Here is a 22,959-nt window from a genome sequence, read left to right on the forward strand (position 1 = left end):
AAGATTTTATTTTCAAAGACCAATTTACAGTTAACTGAATCTGTTTTTGACATTGTTATTGATAATATGTGATTCATATGTTTATTTGTGAGAAAAATAATTTATACATAGCCACCAAATGAAAAACAGTACACTGAGACAAATTCATAAAGCTGACTACTGCACAATGTTCTCATTTGCACATTTAAAAATGTGGGGAAAAGAATCTAAATTTTTACATCTTTAATTTAAAGCACCAGGAAGTTTAATCATGAACATTTGTTATTTCTACAAATCTAGAAAATGAATGGAATAACTTGCAGCAGTTCTTGCTAGAAGAACTTAAACAACAAATATGACCAGTCTATAAACACGTTTCAGGTTTCCTGGCACACTCAGGCTTCTATAAAGAATGGGCCTTCATAAACTAACCAGAGAAACAAAATTTAACAGAGAGATTTTATTAGCATCATTTGTTTCTTTGTATTATGTTTTTATTAAAAAAAAAATCTGATTATTAATGAAGATATTCAGCTTTTTCCTTTCAATAAATGATTAAAAAAAACCCCAACCATTTATTACACACATACCTGGGCTTCCATAGTTTTGTCCTGTGGGTGTGAATCAATAACAGCATGAAGTATAAGCAGCAGTGAGACATTATTGATGAGGCACCATATAAAATTTATTGATCTCCTGGTAGGAGCTGATCAGTTCATCGTTTACATGCTTCAGAAACATACCAGAAATACAGACACGATTAATTATATACTTCATCAGATCACAGGGGCTGCGATATGTACAAGAACGCGCACACGCCCTGCCTGCTTGGTGCATCCATGCTTAATTCAGCTGCTCTTTGTCATCTTCATCATGGAACTGGTCAGATATCAAGGCTGAAGCACAAACAAACACCCTGATTGGCCCTCCTTATACACACATCACAGGACACACCCTGTTTACCTGAGCAGCTACATGACCAATCAGCTCTGCCCCTTCTTCTTGGCCGATGCTGAGCTGTGATTGGATGTTTGAAAATGATTTTAAAGAAAGGTGACAGAGCGTGAGCATGCAGCGTCGACGCCCTGTACCCGATCAGGGACAACTTGACAAAAACATAACATGGTCACTTGTGTAACCTTCATTTCTACGGTAACAAACAGGTTGAATCCATGACTAAATGTTTTTTTTTTCATTAAATTAAGTGCTTGCATGTCTGTTGGATTAATGAGGCAACCACAAGATTCCACAGGCCCCCCCAAAAACATGCAATTTTTGAATGAAGTTTGGTTAAATGTGCTCCAGAGACTCAGCATTAACCATCAACACTGGTGGGTGAATATGAATCCTAAAAACAAAAGCTTTTTAATGAGGCTTGGTCAGGGTTTGTTAAACATGTTTGTGAAATGTGGTGGTTCAGCGGGTTTTGTTTTGTTTGGAGACATATTTGAGACTAAGACCATTTAATCCAAATCACACCCACTTGCACCACATTTCTGGGGATTTTTCTTTTACATTGGGGGTAAAACAAGAACTTTTTGTAAGCAGGAAAAACCCTGATGATTATGATGACGACAACAACAACAAAGATGGTGCTGAATTTATCGGGACTAATTACTAACACCAGCAGGATGTATTTAGATTTTTGAATTGAGTTTGGCTGAATTGTAGTTAAAGGTTCCTTCCTGAGTAAGGGCTCGAAGCTAGAGATATGGTGTCAGTGAGACTTCCTGGTAAAATAAAATAAAGATATAAACATATTTTTTTACCAGGTCTCAGTGTCTGTGCTGAATTTAGGAGACCATGATACTGGTAATAAAAACGTAGGATATTTAAATTGAGTTTGGTTGGAAGGTCTTCACACAGCCTGAAGCTGGTTCATTGGTGCAGACTGAGGTTATTTGATGAATTGAGCTTTGAAAGTGTGCCTTTCCGTCTCCTTGCTACAGAAATAACAGGTCCTGCACCTTTACAGCTCTGAGCCAATCACAGTTTAAGAAAACTGAGTATTTACTACATGCAGGTACAAAGTCTGAGGAGCTTGTTTTGATTCTGAACGTCCACGAGGACACCTCGACTCTCCGCCTCACCAGCGTTCACTGTCACAGGCTGTCTGTCGGCCAATCAGAAGGCTCTGTTTACTTGTGTTTACAGGTGGGACTGACAAGCTCTGACTGGTGGAGAAAAATGGAAAATTATTCTATTTCCTGATTTTTGTTTTCCTTCTGTTAATTATTTCCACAGAAATCCTCGCAGAAACTTTCCAACATGAAGAGGCCGAATAATCAATCAAAAGATCAATTAGAAAATCAATCTGGAACCGCTATTTGGTCTAAACATATTTTTTTCTTTTTTTCACTGATCAAATAATCAATAACTTAATGGGAACAATAATTACTAACTTGATCAATAATAAACATTTAAAAATGTGAAAAAAGGTTAATCAATAATCGATTAATATTCATGTTTCAACACTTAAATTACTGTGACCAGGTTGAAAGAGGTTACATATGGAGGACCAACATGGCCAAAACTCTGCACGAAATTATTAAAAACACACAAAATAATGAAGTTATAAGATGGGACATATTTCAGTATTTGTATTAACACCTCTATTAGTTTTATTTACAATTTTTGAATTTATTTAAAAATATTTTAAATAAAAATATTTATATTTTAGTTTTGTTTCTGTTCTTTTTTTGCTTTTGTATTTCCCTCCATATTTTCAAAGCTTATTTACTTTAAGTAAAGTCATACAAATAAAAAAAGCAAAGAAAACATTAAAGAAATAAAAACAAATATTAAAAGTTTAAAGTTATTTATTTTGTTTAGTGAAGTCATTTCAGTCCTCGTCTTTTAAAAGCATACTTTCTGATTGGCCAGCTTCTGGACACCCACTGTTTACTTTAGATTTGAAATAAAGAGAAAAGCTAGTAACCCATGAACCCACAATTTGCTGTTTACGTTCTTCTGACACCAAACTCCATTCAAAAAAAGTCATTTTAAGTAGGCCTGCTGCTACAATTTGTTGTTATAATTGATCATGTTGACTAAGATGCATCCTATAGAAAAACCACATGAATGCACTTTTGTAATAGCAATACACTACAGGAAGCTAAGGGGGCAGCATCGCCTCTATCACCTGGCAAGACTGCACTCACTACTAACGAAGAAGAACATTGTGTGAACGGCAAAAGTGGATGACAGAAGTAAACTGAAAGGGAGATTAAATTAAAAAAAAAAAAAAAAAAAAAAAAAAAAAAAGTGAAAGTATTTTACAAAAATTAAACAGTTAAACCAGACCGTGCTAAACGGAGCTTTCCTTCCACGACTGCAGTGCATGAGCATTTCAAACGCTGTCACCCTAGAGCTGTTACATCAGCTCTGATGAGTCCGTTATTGAGAGCTGAGTCAGTGCGTCACATTGATACCTTGTTCATGTTCGTACAGTAATGTTTATTTTAGCTTACCTGTTAGAAACCTCTCAGGATGCTTGCTAAGCATTTCAGTTTTGCTAGCCAATGACTGAAATCCAATAGCAAACCAGTACATTTCTGAAAAGAGGCTGATGCACCTCTCAAATTGCTGAAATCATGACAGAGAGCATCTTCAGCATGTTTATCAGCAGCTGGGAACATCTCAAAGACAAGTGTGAGCTTTCCTCCAGAGCATGTCTACTGCAGTTGTGAATTCATGAACTGAATCATCTGTAAACTTCGGAAACTTGTTATTTTGAACCTGAACAAAAAAATAAATTTTTTTTTTTTAATTCAAAGCTTTATTTGAGTTTATGGACACTTTTCTGTTTAAAGTAGCATTTTAATTTATGTTCCTTGATATTTTATTGACTTACTTTTATTCTGACCGTGCTATTGAGTAATGCTAGAGATACATTTGATTATTTTCAAATTCACACGTTTCCTGGGTAATTATTTGAATTTGCTGTGGAATGAGACAACAGGGTGACAGTCACAGGTGGGCAGACCAGAGAAGGTGAGGTCCTGGAGCCTAGAACAGGAAGTTTGCCCACAGGGACAAGAGTTACTGAAATAATCGTTGACTAATTGAAGAAAAATTGACAGATTAGTCAACTACCAATCTTTAGTTGCAGCTGTAATTTAAAGGGAATGTTTTCCAAACCTGTGCAAATCTGTGATTCATCAGCAGAGCAAACCTGAAAACTAAAAGAAATATTTTTATTGTTTTCATGAAGGTAAATACAATATTCTGGTTTTTATTTATAAAATTAACTTGGGGGCAGCCCGATAGCACCACTTTCCCCCTCTGCATCACTCAAAGTGTCAACAAGCAAAATTAATAACAAAGCTTTTTAAATAATGGTATTTGTAATATGACGTTTCATAGAACCATGGTAACATCAGTGACCACATCAGTAACCACTGTAAACATTAATACCTTAAGATACTTCAGATTTATCTGGTCCATTTTAAAAATCAGCATATGGATTCAGGGGAAAATGGATGTTCTGAAAAGTGATGATCTGGTAAAGGTGAGGGGACGACGAGGTGTCAAGTCACCACAGAGCAGAGAGGTAGCTGTGGTCAGGAGGGGTCATGTGACACGGCGTTTCCATCAGACCTTTCCCCTCTGACTCCAGCGTGATTGGCTGCAGACTCAGAGCACATCGACACTGCAGCTTATTGCGTGACCCTGTAGAGCAGCACACGATGGGATCAGTCAGTGGTAAGATGACATCAGTCCTTACACATTGTAGGCGTATTCCGTCAGGTAGTCCTTTAGTCTGTTGGGCAGCGGCAAATCCTGAACCTGCCGTGTCCTTTGGTTGATGGTGATGCGACAGAGGTGCTGCAGGGATGGCGTGGAGGTGTACACGGGTTTGGTGAGTAGCAGCTGCACTGTGCCATTAGGCGGCACCGGAGAGACCCGAGAATTTGACGCCGACGCCGCCTTGTCGCTGCTCCTGGACAGCTGGACGTAGTACTCGACCAGGTGGACCACACTCTTGAACTGCTTCAGCTTGGGCTTCACCAGGACCACCGAGTCCAGCTTGAACTTGCCGTGTTTGAACTCGATCCGCAGGTTGGTGGGACCTGCTGACGTCATGGCGGAGATGGTGAAGAGGTAATCTCTCTGAGAGCTGTCCCGCAGCAGGAAGGTGCCTTCGGAGGTGTCCTGCAGGATCTCTTTGGCTTCATTAGCCGTCAGACTGCCCCAGTACCAACCTGACAGTAAGCAAAAGATGAACTTCAGAATAACCCTTTATCCCAGCTCATCCTCTCTGAAACCACCCGTTTTAACCCGTCTCATTAAAAGCTCAGTTTGTTCTGATTAGCCAACTTTTGGAAGCCTGCTCAGGGGCAGCACCCAGTGACCGAGCTGTCTGTATGTGTCAGTGTTTGGAGATCACCAACCCCTCCCACTGTCCTGCTGAGACCATATCTTAATCTGAAACCACACCCCCAGTCTCCCTTGCTGTTCCAACAATAAATAATTACTCAAAGTCTTGGTTGGAAACAGGACTTCAGAAACCAACATGTGACGTCACTGTTGCTCACTGCACCTTTATACTAGCTATTAATGGGAACTTAACAGGTTAAAACCACAAAATGACCAAACTAACCAACCAATCAGGATGGCTGCAAAAGAGCAGCTCCCGTTTGTTTCACAGTAAAATGTTTTTGTGAATCTGCCTGGTGGAAAGTAATGGCGCCACCTAGACACACATCGATTCTTTCAGGTGTGTGAAACAACATACAGTGCACACCTTTCACTGTTCCCCTGTCTGTCACTGAATGCAGCAGCTGTGGTGCGAAACGGCCCAAACCAGCCAAGGAGACCTTTAGAGACGGCAGTGCTGCTCATGTTATGAGCTGAGAATGAAATCAATCAGCTGATTTGTGGCGGCTGGGTACCTGAAGACTCGCTGCAACGTCTCTGGAGCTGTTAACCATCATGCTTTAAAGAAAAATCTGCTGTGTTTGTGATTTTTCAGCCTCCTGAACAGGACTATTTGATGCACTAAGGTGAGCCTTTTTAGTTTTGGATGTGCCCCCCCCCTAAATCTGCCAAAATAAAAAAATAAAAAACAAGAGGATGGAAACTCCACCTGCTGGGCTTTGGTTTCCAGCTGTTCTCCTCTGGATGGAGACTGTGGAGGCGTAAATCTTTCCTACCCGTGTTTCTGAGCTCCTTCATGGCAGCGGCAATGCGGCTCTCGTCAGATTCCACAGCGGCGGTATTGTTGTCGGCTCGTCTGTCACTCTCGATGGTTTCCGTGGACTCTGAGGACTGGCAAGTCATTGGATAAATCCGACCTTCAGGCCCACAGCTGAGACATGGACAAAGTCTACAGGGCGCAACTGCTCACACCACAGTGTCAAAGTCCTGGAAGTTCAGGAGAAAAACCAGTGAAGAAGAAAAATCTGACATGAGGCTTGCACACCAGGCTCCACTCAAAAAAAGTTGATCCAAAAATACTTTAGAGCCTGAATGAAGTCTGAAAACATTTTTAACCAGAAACTCAACAAGAGAAAGTTTTATTTCTCAACATTTCAGCGTTTTTTACGTTCAAGTGAGCCGGTAAATAAAGGAGCTTTATCTTTAAGACAATATTACTCATAAAGACAGATCAGACAGAGGCAGATTTATGTTTCACTAAATCAATCAGCTGACTGTAAAACACGAGATTGACTCATCACCTCTAAATAAATTCAGCACTAAAACAAACAGGTATACTGTCTCTCTCATACCAAACCCCAGTCAAAAAAAGTGCAGATTTAAGACCAAACTGATTGAAAGTTTAAAACTGTTGGGTGTCAGATTTGTAGATTTTTGGGGGGAGGAGGCTGAATGTTTTTGAACAAACCTGACATCTGAACTCTGCAGAGGCATTTTTTTTGTCCAAACTGAGAGAAATTAGTAAAAAAAAAAAAAAAAGCCAAAATCACATTTTCCTGGATCTTTGTTATTATTTAAAAAAAAATTTAAGTTCATATGAGACAATAAGAAAGGAATTTCAACTTTAAACCTTAACCATAATCACAAACACACATCAGCTAAAAACAAAAAGCGAAGAAACTTTAAGGTCAAAAATGCCAAAAGACTGATGATGTGAAACAAAAAAAAAAAAAAAAAAAAAAAAGGTACATAGTGTCTATCAAAGAGTATTGTTTATTTCTTCACTACAGGAAGATTTTCAATGGCTTTAACTGAGCAGTATTTTTTCCCTCTTACCAAATTCCAGTCAAAAAAGTCCACATTTATGACCACTGGTTAAAACTGCTTTGTGTGGCCTTTAAAACCAAAAAACCAAAAAAAACCAACCAATATTCACCATAACTATCATTAAAGTGTTTTAAAGACTGGGGAGAAATAAAGCAATAATAAAAAGTTAAAACATTTTAGACTGGCACTCTGCCGAAGTCCCTTTAATGCTTTTATATTTGAGTAAATAGTGGAAATCATTCAGATGAGAAATGTGTTGAAGGGCTCGGTGTGTTACTCCTGTCCTCTGTTAGGTTAACTCTGTTATCTCACATTCCTGAGTGCTTATGCAACTTATCTCTGCAAAGACAAACCTCCAAACATCTTTCAGAGACCAGCTTCTTTATTCTGTGCAGCAGATATAGTGGCAGTTTTAAATTAACTCAGGTGGAAGGTGAAATCTTATTAACTAAACTAATAGAGTAAAGAGACACCTTAAGTTCCTCGTCTGTCCATCATGAAACAAATGCTGTTTGACTGCTTTGTGTTTAAACAAAGAAAGTACGTGAATGTTTCAGCACATAACAGCAGACTGAAGTTAGATTAATTCATTTTTCCACCTTAAAAAGCAGTCAGGTGAGGTGGTTCTTGTTCAAAGTGGACTTTGGGGGACAGGCCACATGTTTACATTCCAGGCAGCCTTAAAGCAGCTGAATTTCTCACAGAATTTGGTGAGAGATCTCCATTTCCCCCCGTGGAATAACCTGCTTAGTATTCAGGCCAGCAGGGCAAACACAAGAAGAAACGGAATAAATACAGGCTGCTTGTTCCTGTGTGCACAAATCAGTACTGCACTCTGATGTCTTGTTGTCTACAACAGTGGCTTCCGTGAAGAATGAGAATTACAAGAATTTTAACTGAATTTGGAAAAACTGGGCTATTTGGAAAAAGCAAACTAAGCATACAGTTTAAAACCTGCTGTGAGGTTTTATGTCTGACTGCAGAGGACAAAGGACGCAAAAATCACTGTTTTTATAAGCGACTTTGCACTCTGACCTCGGAAACAAATTAAGGCGATTTTACAATAGAATTTGTTAAAAAAAAAAAAAATTCTGCACGTATAGCTGCTAATAATAATAATAAAAAAATATTTGGTGTAACCGAGGAACAGGCTGTCAGGAAAGAACAAATATTCTGGGTTTTTTTTTTTTTTTTTTTTTTTTTTTTTTTTTTTTTTTTTTTTTACGCCGAGGTCATGAAGAAATATTACAGTGGCTTCGAGTTTAAATTCTATTTGGCGAAACAGCAGTGAGTAGTGCAAAATTAATTTATTTTATTACAATTAAAATTGAACGCTGATGTAACTTTGTGGACGGAATAGAAAGGAGAGCTGTGTAAAGCAGGACACATAAATCCGCTTGTTTTTATTCAAATCTACACAGCTTTGGGCACGGGGATAAATTTGGAAGAATTTTAGTATTTATTTATTGTCATTGTCAAGAACAATGAAATTGCGTTTGGGGCTTCCATACAACCCAAAAAAAAGAAAATAATAAATACCCCTTAAATAATAAATACCCCTTAAATAATAAATACCCCTTAAATAATAAATACCCCTTAATTTTTTTTTTTTTTTTGAGTAGAATTTGGTATAACATGAACAGTTCTTCAACGATGATTTAAAAAAAGCCCTTCCTAAAGCAAAACCTGGACGGGGAGTTATTGTGTGCCGAACTGAAGAATGGGCTGTAAAAATAGCGGGAAAATTAGATTATTACGTTTTAATCAGATGAGAACACCGAGAAGCTTATTCTAAATGTAACGCAATTCGACAGGCAGTAGAAGGGCTCCCATTATTCTGGGTAAAATAATCGAACTTGGGAGCACAGGTCAGTGCAGAAGGCTCTGTGCAGTCTGGAGCGTATTATCGGCGTGTTACTTGTCTATTTGGGTGCGTGTTTACCCACCTGGTTTGAGTTTTGGTGACATGTTGGTGATAAAAACAAGCACACGCACCTGACTGCTTTACGTCCTGCTAGCTGCTGTCTAGCTAAAAGTCACGGCGGGCTCAGCAGCGCTGCCGCCGATGTGTCCTCGGGGGGGCCCCGACATGTCCCCAGTAACACTTCTAGTCCAAATCCCGAGAAACGCTCCGCTGCTGGAGGTTTTCCTTCTTTCTTGTCTTTCCCGATTTACAAATGGCGGGTTACAGTGCAGATAAACGGAGGTCCCTGCCGTCTCTCTGACACCCAGTCCCACCCGGGGAGCAACCGCGCACCGGCAGCTACCGGAGAGACCGAAAAGCACCGAGCGGGTAATCGAGCGTCCGAACGTCCGTCAGAGAGCTGGACACAACCGAGTCCAGCAGCTGCCTAAGAACCAATGTCACCATAAACACAAAGGCAGCATTTCCAGGAACTTTCCAGGAACACGGTCACGTGGTGCCACGATTTAAGGTGGACTGACGTATGCGGCTGTTGGTCCTCCTGTCTCTGTAAGGACCCACCTGGAGTCACTCACAGGCTCTCTCTCATTAAACTCAAACCAGGTGTTAATGCCCACACAGAAAACAAAGTGAAGATCACCCATGTTGCAGTGATGCATCTCTTAGTCTCAACTAGCGCCTCCTATATGTCACTGTATATAACACTGTTTAATAAATGATAGTTACCAATAGTGATGTGCGGATCGGATTAGAGTAAATTTGTAGTTCATCATAACAGGAACACAGTGGGAAGAAACTATAACATTCGGATTGTCTACATTCAGAAGAACTACTTCCTCTTCCGCCTTTCATAGTCATGTGCGAAATACAGCTGTATAAATGTCTCGCAGCCCCTTGGTGTGCGCACTCACAACAATGGCTGAGCCTAATTGTGCAGAAGTATTTTACCTCCACAAACAGCTGAGACGTGGTTTGCCATACATGTGGCAAAAAAAGTGCTCCAAGAGTGAGGTGTTGTGGCCATACTAGGGAGACATTCAAAGGGCTGCTGGGGGGGGGGGGGGAGAATACATTTTACATGGTTTATTTATCGGATAAAATACTTTAAATCTCACAGTTATTATTGGCCAGCCGGGAAACAGCGGGGTGTCTGTTTTGGAGGAAGGAAGTTTCAGGGTTTAAGTAGTCATCATCATGGACTCATCCGATTAGAATGAGAATAAGCAGTCATCAATCATTTGCAGGTTTTGTCTTTTTAATTAGATAACGGGTAAAGGAAAGACACATGGACTGCTATCACTAAAAGGGACAAAGTATGATTTAAGTAACTCAAAATGATACATGAACTCAGGAGACTCAAAGAGAAACTCACCTCAGCTGCCGCCCGTGTGGGAGTGAAGAAAGAGTGAGGGGGTAGGTGAGTGCAGTTCTTATATAACGAGTGACAGGTGAGTGCAATTAAGGCCAAGCACCACCCCCAATCAAAGGTGAGGACAAGAAGTGCATCTGCCAGTATGTGGCGGTAATGCACCTTTCAATTGTTTGCCAACCGCCAATATAACTGTAAGAAAGAAGAAGAAGAAGAAAGTGCATCTGATGAAGTGAATGTGCTGAAAGGTGAGCCTTTACAACAGTGTCCAAATTCAGAGGCTGCTTCCACCTGAGGACCCGGTCTAAAGAAAGCCGGGTAGTACGTCACGAGCTGGAGTGAAACTGCCGTCTGCTCCTTGCTATCTAATACATAACCGGGCGCTGACGTAAACGCTTCTGTTTAATTATTTTCTGTTTGACGTTTATTCAGCTGTGTGAAAACCCCGGAGGAACCCTCCTGAGGGATTAATAAAGTTACATTTAATTTAATCTAATCTAATAACTTTAATCTCAGCCAAACCGATTTAGTCACGAACAAATAAAACACTGAAAAAGCCGAACAATAACATTTTTAAGTTATCAAAGTGACTATATCATGTTTAACCCGAGTAGCAAAAGACCGCGGGGGTTTGAAAACGATGTTTGGATCGGCTCAGATATTTGAAGTTTACACAGCTACATTCTCACATGAAAATATGTTAAAAGTTTTTTTGCGACCCAGAAAGCGAAATAAGAGTAATATTAAATCTAAGCAGCTGCCGCCATTGTTGGAAACTGGAATAGGCTGGGCCGCGCTATGAATTCTGCGATATGGTTTTTCAATTTTGTTGTCCGGCTGGAAAATCGGGAAAAATTCGGGAGAATGGGGGCTCCGGGAGATTTTCGGGAGGGGCACTGAAATTCGGGATTCTCCCGGAAAAATTGGGAGGGTTGGCATGTATGGTTGTGGCAACATCACTAACCTTGTCAAACACCTCAGAGTAAATCATATCACAGAATATGACGAGTGTATGTTGAGGTTGTTGTGATATTTTGATACCATGGTAGCATTTACAGGATATTGTTTTATAGTGATATTATACAGGAAAACTGTTACTCAATAAGGCCCATTTACTAGTTGTTTTTCTCTTTCTCTGTGACCCAAGAATTAATGTGTAAGAATCACAGGCTGGTACCAAGGTCGAAAATACCACAGAGATCACTTCCTTACTCCCATCCTCCCTTCTTTATCTCCTAGAAAAGAGCTTGTTAAAGGCCAGATGGTTTGTTTCAGAATTCACTAATGAAAGAACTCTATATTCTATGTCTAGGAGTGTATTTTGCTGGGATAATCATAAATTGTAGCTGAACTGATAAACTATACAAAGGATACTTCTCTGCTCACAAGGCAGGAAGACGTTTCCTTATTTGGTCTGTACCGGTTTGAACTGAGAATCTGCTGACACACGAACCTTTTTCCTCTATATAAACTGTTGTCTGATGAATAAACCTTTGAGTTGATTTTGGGAAAGCAACCTGAAGCAGTCTGTGTTTCCTTGTTCTCCCAAGCTACTCCCGGCGCTGTAACTAACCCGCTGAACGGCATACCTGAGTGTTACTTTGAATAATTTTGAATCTTATAGGGTAAAGACAAAACTCTGCTTATAGGTGCCCACGCCTCGGAGGAAACCTGATCCACGGAGAAACCGGGGACCGAGATTTCCTTCAGAGGTGAACTGAAGAGGAGAGGGACAGGTGCTGCTAGGGCGAGACAGATGTCTCTCACGGAGTCCTTTAGTGCTGCAGGCAGGCAAGGTGTTCAAATAGCACAACTTCAGTTTTGTTATTTCTATATGATGAACTCTGCATTATTAAGTGATAAGAACAAGTAATCTGATGTCCTGTAATTATTATGACACTATAATTTGAGATACAATAAATAAAAATAAGTTTTTGTACAAAGTATCGGTATCGGATCAGTATTGTCGATACCACCCTGAATATTGCTTGGTATCGGATTGGAAAGAAAATCAGTGGTATCACACATCACTAGTTACCAAACCCGACATCCTCATTTTGAAGCTTAGCTCCCTTTACCTACTACTATAGTCTTTTTTTTATTTCCAGAAGCGAAACAAGTGCTATGTCATAATGCTAACTAACTTGGTAATCAGTCTGTATCCACAGATTATATGAGCCACATGTGAAATAAGCCTCAGTCCAATTTGAACAGTGAGATATAAAAATGCTGTAAGCATGTTTATTTCTGCTGTAATTTTGAGCATTTTAGCATGAGACTGATTCACTGCTGGCGCCCCTGCTGGACATCAAAGGAACTGCAGGCTTTAGTTCTTCAGCGTCTCGCATACGAAGTACCTTCGCTGCACAGTTTCCCGCTAAGTTGACGGTAGCCCCTGGCAGGTTCATTTGAACTTTGACCTCGGTGAGGTATGACGTCTATATCTCAGATTGACAGGTGCAAAACTTGTCGTAGTACAAGCAGAGCGCTGCAGCAAGTTCAACACAAACGTTGGGCTGTTCGCTCAACCAGCACTCGCCACTTCCTGTGTGATCAGCCTTCAGAAGTTGAGTAGCTGGGCAGCCCGATTAAGATAATGGAAGAACTATTGTCTGTTCTTGTTGTTTTTTTTCTTTTCTTGTTAAAGCAGAAACAAGAAGACAGACATCCATTAAGCAGATTAAGAGAAGTTCAGCCTTTCCAGGAGGAATTTCAAAGTGGGAAACTTCACAGAGAGTGATATGAACACCTTCTCTTCTCTGTTGGCCAGGCGGATCTTTTTAAATAGGACTCTTTCCCCCCAAGATTTGGCCACTGGATAAGAGAAGTCATGGGTCACGTTCATCTTGAAGATATCAGCTACACCATAACAGGATCTATTGGAAAATCCCGTGCTACCTGATAACATTCATATCCTTTGCTGAAAGCATGGCGGCTGGTATTATTAAAACATACTGTGATGCTATTATTGACCTATGTGACATAATTATAATTTATTTTTAAATATTACTGAGAAAACATGTTGATAATTCCTAACTATCTTTGCATGCTTAATAATCTGGTATTGTATTTATTTTGGTTCATATAGTCTGTATTGTGTTTTTTTTTTTTTTTTTTTCTCAAAACAAAATACAATAAAGACTTTGTTTGAAAACAAAGCCTGTTTCTCGGGTTCTATTTGCCGTTTTTACTGGTTTCTGCTTCCACCTGCTGGTCCTTTGCAGCACCACAGTCACACAGATGCCCTCAGATCACATTCAGCAGCTTCTGTGCTTAAACCCTGAACATGATATTCACACTGCTCATCTTCCAGCCATTTAAATAACAATGTCTAATATGACTAGAAATCGTCTCCAAGCAACTTCAAATACATTGCCCCAGTTTATTTAATCAGAGTATTGGACCCGTCCTTACCATTTTTGTCTTTGGTGTTTCATAAAATTGGAACAAATTAGATTTTTTTTTTTTATGAATTTCTTTTCATCTGCTTCCATTTGAAGGAGCTGTAACCCGAGTCTCAGATAATGGGCCTGTATCTGTCTTTCTGTCCGAAACAAGCTGTTTCACTCCTCCCCCAGGAGGACAACTTTTGTTCTGGTTGGCTACCCCTCACAATCAGAAGGTTTGAACAGCAGGTGGGCGGACTTCTGTCTGACACGATCATAATAGAATACACCCTCTGCATGACATTATATACCAAGAGTTTATGAAAATGAGATCAGACAGCAGTCTATTGTACAACACAGGAAAGAGGAAAAGCACAGTAGATTGTTCTCCATCATGAAAATGAGATGAGAGATTTCACAGATAAACTTTTATTATGCCTGCACAGTGTCGCAATACAGAAGGTTAACATATCAAACACTTAAACTTTGCTTCACTCATACATATAAAATCACTATAAAATGTCACTCTAATATCTGCTACTGTTTTTCCAACATTCACAAAGGAAACGCCACTTCACTTCCTTCCTGTGGTTTAAAAAAAAAAAAAAAATCCATCATCACCTGCTTCTCTCAACAGTAAGACCATTTTCTGTCAAAGAAAATCAAAGGAGAGAAAAATGCTGCAGGATAAATAAAAACAGAAGAGTTTGTTAACGTCACAGCCCAGCTCATCTTGATCATTCCACATCCCACAACTGGGCCTACGCCACATGAGCGATCTGGCACAAACCCTGACATACAGAGACCTGCTGAGTGCATCTGATTCAACATGGAGGGAAGATAGTCTCTCGCTCACCTGAAACTGAATGCTGAGGAAGGGGAGACTTTGCCTGCTGAGGCTAACTAAACACCATTTTTCACTCAGAATATCTTCGAAAGACATTAAACTCATCCATGAGAAAACATGAATGCTTTTAGGGATCTGTAGTTATCAAGCTAACTTTGGGTTTAACTCTGTCTTTTCAGGGTTATAAAGGTGGTATGTCACCATGGTAACTGATGCTACAGACCAAAGTTGCTCCAGGTTTTGTTGCAGGTAAGCGTTCACCATCTACTGACCAATCAGATTTTTGGACGATAGTCACCATGGCTGGAGTGCAGACAGTCCAAGGGTCTGAAGTGTTCGTGGTTATCGGATGAGCATCAGTAAGAAATAAGGATTCTTAGAGAAAGTTTATAGTTTCCTGTTTTTACAGATGGAGATAAGAAATAAAGGACTCGGAAGCACTTTTCCCCCCTCACTGACGTTAAAACTGTTTCTTCTGTTTAAGCTAACTTCTGAATTGTTTGGTTTGTGGGAGCAAAAGAGCAACTTGCAGCTTGAATTTTTCACTAAATATGAGGTGTGATGAAAAAGTTCAGAGAAGTGGACACACAAAAAAAGATGGAAATGTATGCAGTCTCCCCTTCATGGTGACCTCAGACACCTCTGGACCTCTGAGTGCTGCATATCTTCAGAAATACTAACAGAAAATCTGTCATCAAGAAAATAAACTAGTCCAGATAATGCAGATCACATTTTAATCCAGTCTTGGACAGTGAAGAGTTCAGTTTTAAGGGACTGTGACATGAAACGGACTGCCGGGGACGTTCTCGTCTCCCCACTTCACAATGAGGATGTAGCTGCCCTGCTCTTTAACAGTATATGTGACATTGTACATCCTGTTGCCCATGTGTTTGACGTACACTTCCTCGCAGGGTGTCTTCGGCCCGTGGACACCGACCATCAACATGTTTGTGCCTGCAAGGAAAAAAACGGAAATATCGTGAGTGGTGAAGAAAAATCTCAGATTTGACTTTCACGAAAGACAGGAGGGACGAAATGGTCACCTGCTTTACTGCAGTCGACTGTGAAGGTGTTCTTCTGACCAATGAAGGCCTTTGAAAGGCCGGCACCTCTGGAGATGACTTTACTGGCATCTGAGGAAAATTTAGGCAGAGAGGCAAAAGGGCTGCCCATCGCTACTGACTTGCTGACGGTCTCCACAAGAACAGACGACGTCTCATGCAAACTGTGGCCACCTGACAGACGAGGTCCTGGAAGAAGAAGAGTTAGAGTCAGCTTTCTCCAACAGTATGTGGACATCCCTTCAGGTTTACTGAAAAGGAGGAAAAGGAGTCATATGGTCAGTATCACCAGCTATGTAGAGCTTGGTGTCCTACAAGTGCATAAAAACAATTGGTTTCAAACAAGCTTTATTTAGAACTGAATGTGCTCTTTATCTCTGGAGGAATCAGTGGAAAGTGATGAATCATGCTTTATTTCCAGGAATCACTACGCCTGAAGGCAGCATGCAGACTGTACACAACAAGACCGAATCACTTTCATCCTCATTTCCAAGGAAACCCCAGGAAACTATACCCGTGAGTATCAGGAAAACTCACGGACTGACCTCAGTAAAAGGTCAATGGTCATTGACCCACCTGATACTTTGGCCTTGAAGGGGCTGCCTACAATGTGCTGGGGTCCTCCATACTTGATGGAGATCAGGTAGCTTCCAGGAGCCATAGGTGTGTAGGAAACCTTATACCCCTCAGGAGACTCCTGACAATCCATCTTAACCTTTGATGGGCCATCAATTGTCACGGACAGTGCTCCTGAGCCGGCGTTACAAGTATTGACAATAAACTCTGATGCCATGCCTAAATAAAGTGAGAACGCTCATTAAAACTCTCTTTCATCAAATGGCTTCAAAGTTAAAGACTTTGTTTTTTGTATATACCTGTGGTTCCTCCCTCCAGACCTGACCCAAACGCAGACACCATTCCTGGATCTCCGACCTGACCCGGTTCTCCTACTCTGATCTTGAAGGGACTGCCGGGGACATGGCTGCCATTAAAACGAACGTCTATAGAATGAACTCCATTCTCCTTTGGGATGAACCTGATAGCATGCTGATCTGTAGAAACAGGAAATCATTGATTTACAAACAGTTCTATAACCACCGTAAATACAGACTTTGAGAAAGAGGTTTCTTATACGAATGACTCTATAATCCTGTATTTAATATGAAGATTAAATACAAGAAAGATTTAAACTTCCAAACACTCTGAAAAATTACAAATTAAAATTAATAGTTAAGCAGTAAATAACAGTCTTGTATTTATAGCAAATAAGTGATCTGAACCTGAAAAACTAAAAGGTCGTGGGCCCAGACTTGAACCTTGTGGAACTCCAAATGTAATTTTGACTGGGTTAGGAAATCGTGGTGGATCCATGTTTGGTTTTTAATTGTACTCAAAAGTCCTAAAGATCACTTCACTAACAGCTATAATGGGGTCTTACCGCTGTCCAGCTCAGTGATGTAACACTCTTCGGTGGCTCCTGATGGCGTGTGGATCTTGGCATCAATTAGCCCTCTTGCTCCATTGAGCTGCACTGCAAAGGAGGCCTCCTGACCCACCTTCAGACCCATCTCCTGGTAAAGAAAAGGGATTCAGTGCTTTGGACCATGGAGATTAAAAGTGTTCAACAAGCAGTTCTCGGTTATTTTAAACAAATGGAATATGCTTCCTCAGTACTGCAGATACTCATTTAAGTGTTTTTACAAGATTTCTTTGGTGGTCTGATTAATAAAGTTTGTAGTGCCTGTTTTTATATTTATGCCTATGTTTTAAAGATTTGGCTTTAACTATAAATTGTTTAATCAAAACTATTTAGTTTTTTTATTTTTAAAATAGAAATTTGTCAGTTTAGTTTTATTTCTGTCTTTTTTTGTGAGCTCCTCCATAGCCTTTTTTCTGTTAATGTTACCAGCATAATTTTTTTTTTAATTTCACAATTTAACATATTGTGACTTTGTTTTTTTTCCCTACTTGTACACACATTTGTTATATCTCAAGAATAAATGTGTTGCATACAAAGAAAGAGGGCAGCGATTAAATATTCAGAGATAAATATACACACCTATGAACACAAATACAATCCTCAACACAGCACAGTTATTGAGACTCTAAAAATAAATCTGTCCACAGTAAATATAATTCTCAAAGGGTTTCATTTCTGTAAGTTCAGCTGGTAGATTTAGATCTTTCCTCACCTGCAGGCTGGTGATGGTGAGGCGGCGAGCGTCATCTGACAGCGAGGCGATGGGGACGGTAAAGGGGGAGTCTGGGATATGTTCATCATTGAATTTGATGGAGACCTCATAATCACCTGAACAAAAGAAATATATTATTGTTGGAAGGATATGCACTTTCTCCTTTAATACTTTAACGATCACAACAATTTGCAGATCCAATGATAAAAAAAAACAAAAACAATATAACATTATAACAAGGAACTTCAAAAACATTTAGGCTACGTTCACACTGCAGGTCTTGATGCTCAATTCCGATTTTTTGATCAAATCCGATTTTTTTGTCTGCTCGTTCACACTACAAATAAAATGCGAGAGCAAACGCGTTCTAGTGTGAACGCTCAAAGCGGCCCACATGCGCAAAAGAAGACGTCATACACAACGCGCTCTGTTTAGACCCAGAGCAAACAGTATTGTTTGACTGATGGCCCTTAATATAAAGACTTCGGACTTCACGTTTCCCAATTTTTGCTTTAAGTTATTTTGTTATTTACATAATAATGTAAATAACCTAATAATTATCATTATTGCTGTTTTAGAGGAGCGGTGCTTCAAAGGATAGTTGCAGATTTCTGTCAGAATCTGCAGATTATACAGTATAAATAAAATGTTCACGTTTCTCCAACGTCGTCTTCCCAGCAGTTTCACTGGATGGCCAGGAAGCGTTCGCGATGTCTTATCGGGCGCTTCTCCGGCGCTGATAATTGGCGTCTGTCTTGTGTCAGTGACGTAAAAGACGGATTTAATGCGACTTGACCGTTCAAACAGCAGTCGCTTTCTGAAACATCGGATATGTATCGGATTCAGTACCACATACGAAAGTGACCCAGATCGGATTTGTGCCGTTCACACTGTCATACCATGATCGGATATGGGTCGCATAGGGTCAAAAAAAAAAAGTCGGATTTGATGCGCTTTCGCCTGCAGTGTGAACGTAGCCTTATACTGTTTTTAAGTTCTAATTTCATTTCTGTTAATCTGCAAGTTTGTTTTTCAAAAGTTGCCCATTTACCATGAGTTCTAACTTTAATCTGTTTTTTTCTTAATTTATTTTTATATATCGTTCCAGAGGCAGAGCACGCTTACACTTTTACAATTACAATAATTATACTGTGACATGGATGGATTTGAACTAAACTGGTCCTGGGCGAATATTTGAAATGATAAAATTCAAGTAGTGATTCCAGGCTTGTGCCTTTGTTGCTATGTAGGTAGAAACCTTGTGGAATATAAGTTTGTATGCAGATCAAACCCTTTACCATCAGATACAGAATCCTAATGATGTTTATTGTCAAATTTTCACACAAATAAGGAATTTGTCTTGCTGTTATGGTGAAAAGAGTGATACAATTAATCAGAGGAATAAAAACAAAACAAAAAACAAATAAACACCACAATAATCTGTCAGAGAGTATTAAAACTATCAGAGAGTATTAAAAGTATTAAAATTAAAATGATAACATCTCACAGAAAAAGGTTAGGCTTCTTTCATTGGCTGAAATAAATCTGAGAGGCTTAAGCCAAATATCTCTTGAGACTTACCAGGTTCCTGCACTACGTAAATAACTCCACAGGATCCATCTTTCCTGTCTTCAAATGTTATCTCAGCCTTGCTGGGTCCTTCTACAGCAATAGAGAGACCTCCAGCACCAGCCTCTCTGGTCCAGATACTGAACTCCGCTGCAAAACAACACAAACTGTGAGAGCTGCAGTTCCTATGGTGGCCACTAGAGGAGCTTTTTGTAAAGAAAATTTTTCAAATTGAACTGAAATAGCAGACATATCATCAGTGAAACAAAATTAGGAACATGGGTGTTTCAAGAGTTCATTTGACACATCACAGATGGATGTTTTGTTTCCTGTGACCAAACCTTGCTGACATGTAGGAGCATGTCAGCATGCTTCTTCATCCAAAGATTCAAATGAAATCAAAGTTGTTACAGAAGAAGCAAAAAGAAACCGGTTCATAAGGACAGAAGAAGAGATAAGGAACAAATGTAAATCCTACAGCCCACCTGGGATTCCTGCCACTCCGCGGTCCAGTCCAGTGCCTCCTGCTCTGACCTTGTGGGCCCCTCCCTCTCCCAGGGGCCCCACAGTGAACTGGAAGGGGCTCCCAGGGACGTGCTGGCCCCGGTATTTGACGTTGACAGTGTGAGGTCCCATCTCCTGAGGGATGAAGCGGACGCTGTAGGTGCTCTCCTCTCCTTTAATGATCTCTGCGTCCTCTGTCTTTCCTCCAGGACTCGTCACCTGAGCCGTCATCTCCTGGTTAGCTGCCTCACCTGACAGGATTAGGAGAATGTTACTGAGGATCAGATGATTCATCCAGCAAATGTTTCATAGTCAGTTTTTACATAGCATGCACCAAAAAAAAAAATATCTTGCATCATGCACTGGTTAATATGTCACGGATTTAGATTTTGTAGGTTTTTGGTCTATAGCATGTTTATTTTGTAATTTTTAGTAGCTAAAATTAGGTGTGGAGCTCCTCAGAAATCAATCCAAGGTCCTCTTTTCTTTTTTCAATTGTTAGTTCAGTTTGAACAAATCATCTCATTCAATAGTAACATTTAAGTGAAAATACATTTTTATGAAGAATTTGATAAGAAATAGTGATGATACTGTAAATACTTGAACTGCAATCTTTTAATAATTTTACAAATTTAAAATGTTTCCTTGAGAGTGCGTATTACTAATATGCTTAATGGATGTTTGTCTTTGTCTTTCTGCTTTAAAATAGTCTTAAAGATGAACAGAAATCAGTTCTTCCACGTCTCAGTCAACAAAAACAACAGCAACCATTAACCTATAAAAAAAACCTGCTTTTCCTCAAAAGTCCACTAGAGGCTCCAACAGTACAAACATGGCCCAGAAGTCTCTGAACTGGACTTCTGGGCTGTATTTGTATTGTTGGAGCCTTTTTAAGGTTTTTTTAATTTTTATTTTTTATCTGACCAATGATATGACTGCTGAACCTGTAAGCAGCTCCTTCCTTCTACTGCAACTATAAACCCAACACATTTCTTTATTGCTGTATCTGAGATTAGGCACAGTGCCCACATCAGGCCAGACTGAATAACAATACTACCTTAATCCAGACATTTTGACAGCAGAATGCAGACAAAGAGAAGTGAGAGAGCTGGAAGAATCAGAGCAGGTTAGAGGGTTAGCATGGGAGGCCATTACAGCACAACACTCTGTTAAATCAGCCACTCTCACTTACCACACACACACACACACACACACACACACACACACACACACACACACACACACACACACACACACACCGTTCTGCAGCGGCTGTCGGCTGCCGGTCGGCATCCCGCTGAAGCCACTAAGACTCTCTCGCCCTAGAAAATCTCCAAATACGTCTCTAAAGGGATCGCCTCCGACCTGCGTGCTCTCCTCCACCCGCACCTCCCTCTTGGTCTCTCCGGCTCGGGTTTTGCTGATCTCCGTCCGCTCGGTCCGGGTGTAGGTGTGGCTGCTGCGGGTGAACGTCCGGGTCAAACGGTCCTGAGCCGAAACCATCTGAAACCAGTTTCCTGCGACCCAGAGGAGAAGCAGGAAGGAGGAGGAGGAGGAAATAGTGGACAAAGACGAGGAGGTGAAGAGAAGGAAGCAGGGAGGGCAGGAGCCGACAGGAGGAGGATGAGGAGGAGGCAGATATCACAGCTCACCTGGTATTTTGAGGTTGAGGTCACACGTGCTGCCCACGGTGGCAATGGAGGGTGCCTGACGTTTCCGGGTGATGCTCTCTTTCATCCGACCTTCACCAAACACCTTCACCGTGAACGGACTTCCTGTTCACACAAACATCACATCACAACTGAAAGCCGAAACTCTTAGACCCTCATGCTTTGTCCAGAGCATCAGATCAACACCTAGCTCATCAGATCTGAACCAATGATCTATCTAACTCTTTATGGTAGTTACAGGAAAATGTTTTGTACTTGTGAAGAACTACTTCAGGCATCTGCATTCATCTTTTATACCATCTGCAGTGGTACGTTCTCTTTCTACAAACTAATTTGCCTCAAATCAAACTTGGAATAATTTTTCGTACCTGGCACATGCTGGTCGGCGAACTTGATGTTGATGATGTAGTTTCCTGGTTCTGTGGGACAGTAGGTGACCTTACATGTCCCGTCCTCCACGTCCTCACAGTTGATGTCCACCTTACTGGGACCCTCGATGGACAGACCCAGACCTCCATAACCTGCCACAAACACAGACATTGAGGGTTAGAATCTGAAATCCTGAGCTTCAGCGCTCTGATTGTGTGGATGAAGGTTGAATCCTCGCCTGCATTCCTTGTGTCCACAATGAACTCGGCCACCTCGAACACGTGTCCCTCCACCAGCCCCTGACCGTAAACCTTCACCTTGCTGGCATCTCCGATCTCCGACTGACCCACCATGATCTTAAACGGACTATTGGTCACATGTTTCCCGTTCTTCTTCACACTGACCACGTGTTCACCAACTTCCTTTGGTGTGAAGGATATTCCTGCAGGAAAGAGACATGTCATCAGAAACGTGGAGTCTCTTGTACAGCTGTGCGAATTCTTTTTACTGTATAAAATCACACGTCCGTGTAGGAATGGGAATTGAGATCCGAGTAGTTCAGTTCTTTTGAATCGTCTGCCTACCTATCTGTCCCACTTATCGGTTTTTGCACGCTACAATCTGCTGATTTCAGTTTGTGTGTCAGAGGAGGAAAATAGTTGGGCAGTTTCCAGTGTGGATGTGGACTTTTATTTTTATTGCACAAAAGGACGAGAACGCGATGGTAAAGTGCAAACTGCATCCAGGATAGACACAACTGCATCATATGCTGATAACACAAATTCACCTCTTTTCTAACATCTGCACAGCCAACACTAAGCTAGTATTCAACCCAGAAAAATGTAAAAACTGAGTGTCTGCTGACATAGCTGGACTGGCCATC

The 22,959-nt window shown here is 40.6% G+C and overlaps 2 protein-coding genes across 10 annotated transcripts in view; both read right to left on the reverse strand.

Annotated features, from left to right (window-relative positions):
* Nucleotides 1–4,154: 4,154 nt before the first annotated feature.
* Nucleotides 4,155–10,512, reverse strand: socs2 (suppressor of cytokine signaling 2). 2 transcript variants are annotated; one of them, XM_086268985.1, is made up of 3 exons: nucleotides 10,482–10,512; nucleotides 6,135–6,345; nucleotides 4,155–5,183 (listed from the first exon to the last, which is right to left on the reverse strand). In XM_086268985.1, exons 2-3 carry the CDS (start codon nucleotides 6,259–6,261, stop codon nucleotides 4,702–4,704), a joined length of 609 nt encoding a protein of 202 aa, XP_086125111.1. In that variant the 5' UTR covers nucleotides 6,262–6,345; nucleotides 10,482–10,512; the 3' UTR covers nucleotides 4,155–4,701. The 2 variants fall into 2 exon arrangements, with proteins under 2 accessions (XP_086125111.1, XP_086125112.1); XM_086268986.1 differs by lacking the exon at nucleotides 10,482–10,512 and adding an exon at nucleotides 9,181–9,573.
* Nucleotides 10,513–14,277: 3,765 nt separating this feature from the next.
* LOC147309929 (filamin-C-like) overlaps nucleotides 14,278–22,959 on the reverse strand; it is a 59,814-nt gene continuing 51,132 nt past the window's right edge. For 7 of the 8 annotated variants that reach the window (XM_086270251.1, XM_086270253.1, XM_086270250.1 and 4 more), the window contains 12 exons: nucleotides 22,315–22,518; nucleotides 22,076–22,228; nucleotides 21,690–21,812; nucleotides 21,297–21,554; nucleotides 20,019–20,288; nucleotides 19,546–19,683; nucleotides 17,965–18,080; nucleotides 17,211–17,343; nucleotides 16,648–16,824; nucleotides 16,349–16,567; nucleotides 15,755–15,961; nucleotides 14,278–15,665 (listed from right to left, as the gene is read on the reverse strand). In XM_086270251.1, coding sequence (XP_086126377.1) covers nucleotides 15,478–15,665; nucleotides 15,755–15,961; nucleotides 16,349–16,567; nucleotides 16,648–16,824; nucleotides 17,211–17,343; nucleotides 17,965–18,080; nucleotides 19,546–19,683; nucleotides 20,019–20,288; nucleotides 21,297–21,554; nucleotides 21,690–21,812; nucleotides 22,076–22,228; nucleotides 22,315–22,518 — 2,186 coding nt within the window. In that variant the 3' untranslated portion in view covers nucleotides 14,278–15,477. The remainder of the gene's footprint in view (nucleotides 15,666–15,754; nucleotides 15,962–16,348; nucleotides 16,568–16,647; nucleotides 16,825–17,210; nucleotides 17,344–17,964; nucleotides 18,081–19,545; nucleotides 19,684–20,018; nucleotides 20,289–21,296; nucleotides 21,555–21,689; nucleotides 21,813–22,075; nucleotides 22,229–22,314; nucleotides 22,519–22,959) is intronic. The other variant, XM_086270256.1, reaches the window with a different exon arrangement.

Source organism: Aulonocara sp. 'chitande type north' Nkhata Bay, linkage group LG17, assembly GCF_057382095.1.
Source record: "Aulonocara sp. 'chitande type north' Nkhata Bay isolate Kocher_YH1m ecotype deep benthic linkage group LG17, A_spYH_male_GT1.1, whole genome shotgun sequence".
In the NCBI taxonomy this organism is placed as follows: domain Eukaryota; kingdom Metazoa; phylum Chordata; class Actinopteri; order Cichliformes; family Cichlidae; genus Aulonocara; species Aulonocara sp. 'chitande type north' Nkhata Bay.

Bases quoted from the DNA above. Each gene is read 5' to 3' on its own strand.
- socs2 (XM_086268985.1), bottom strand. From the start codon at position 6,261: ATGACTTGCCAGTCCTCAGAGTCCACGGAAACCATCGAGAGTGACAGA. The intron at 5,184-6,134 runs GTAGGAAAGATT...GCTTACTGTCAG, and splicing joins GAAGGAGCTCAGAAACACGG to GTTGGTACTGGGGCAGTCTG.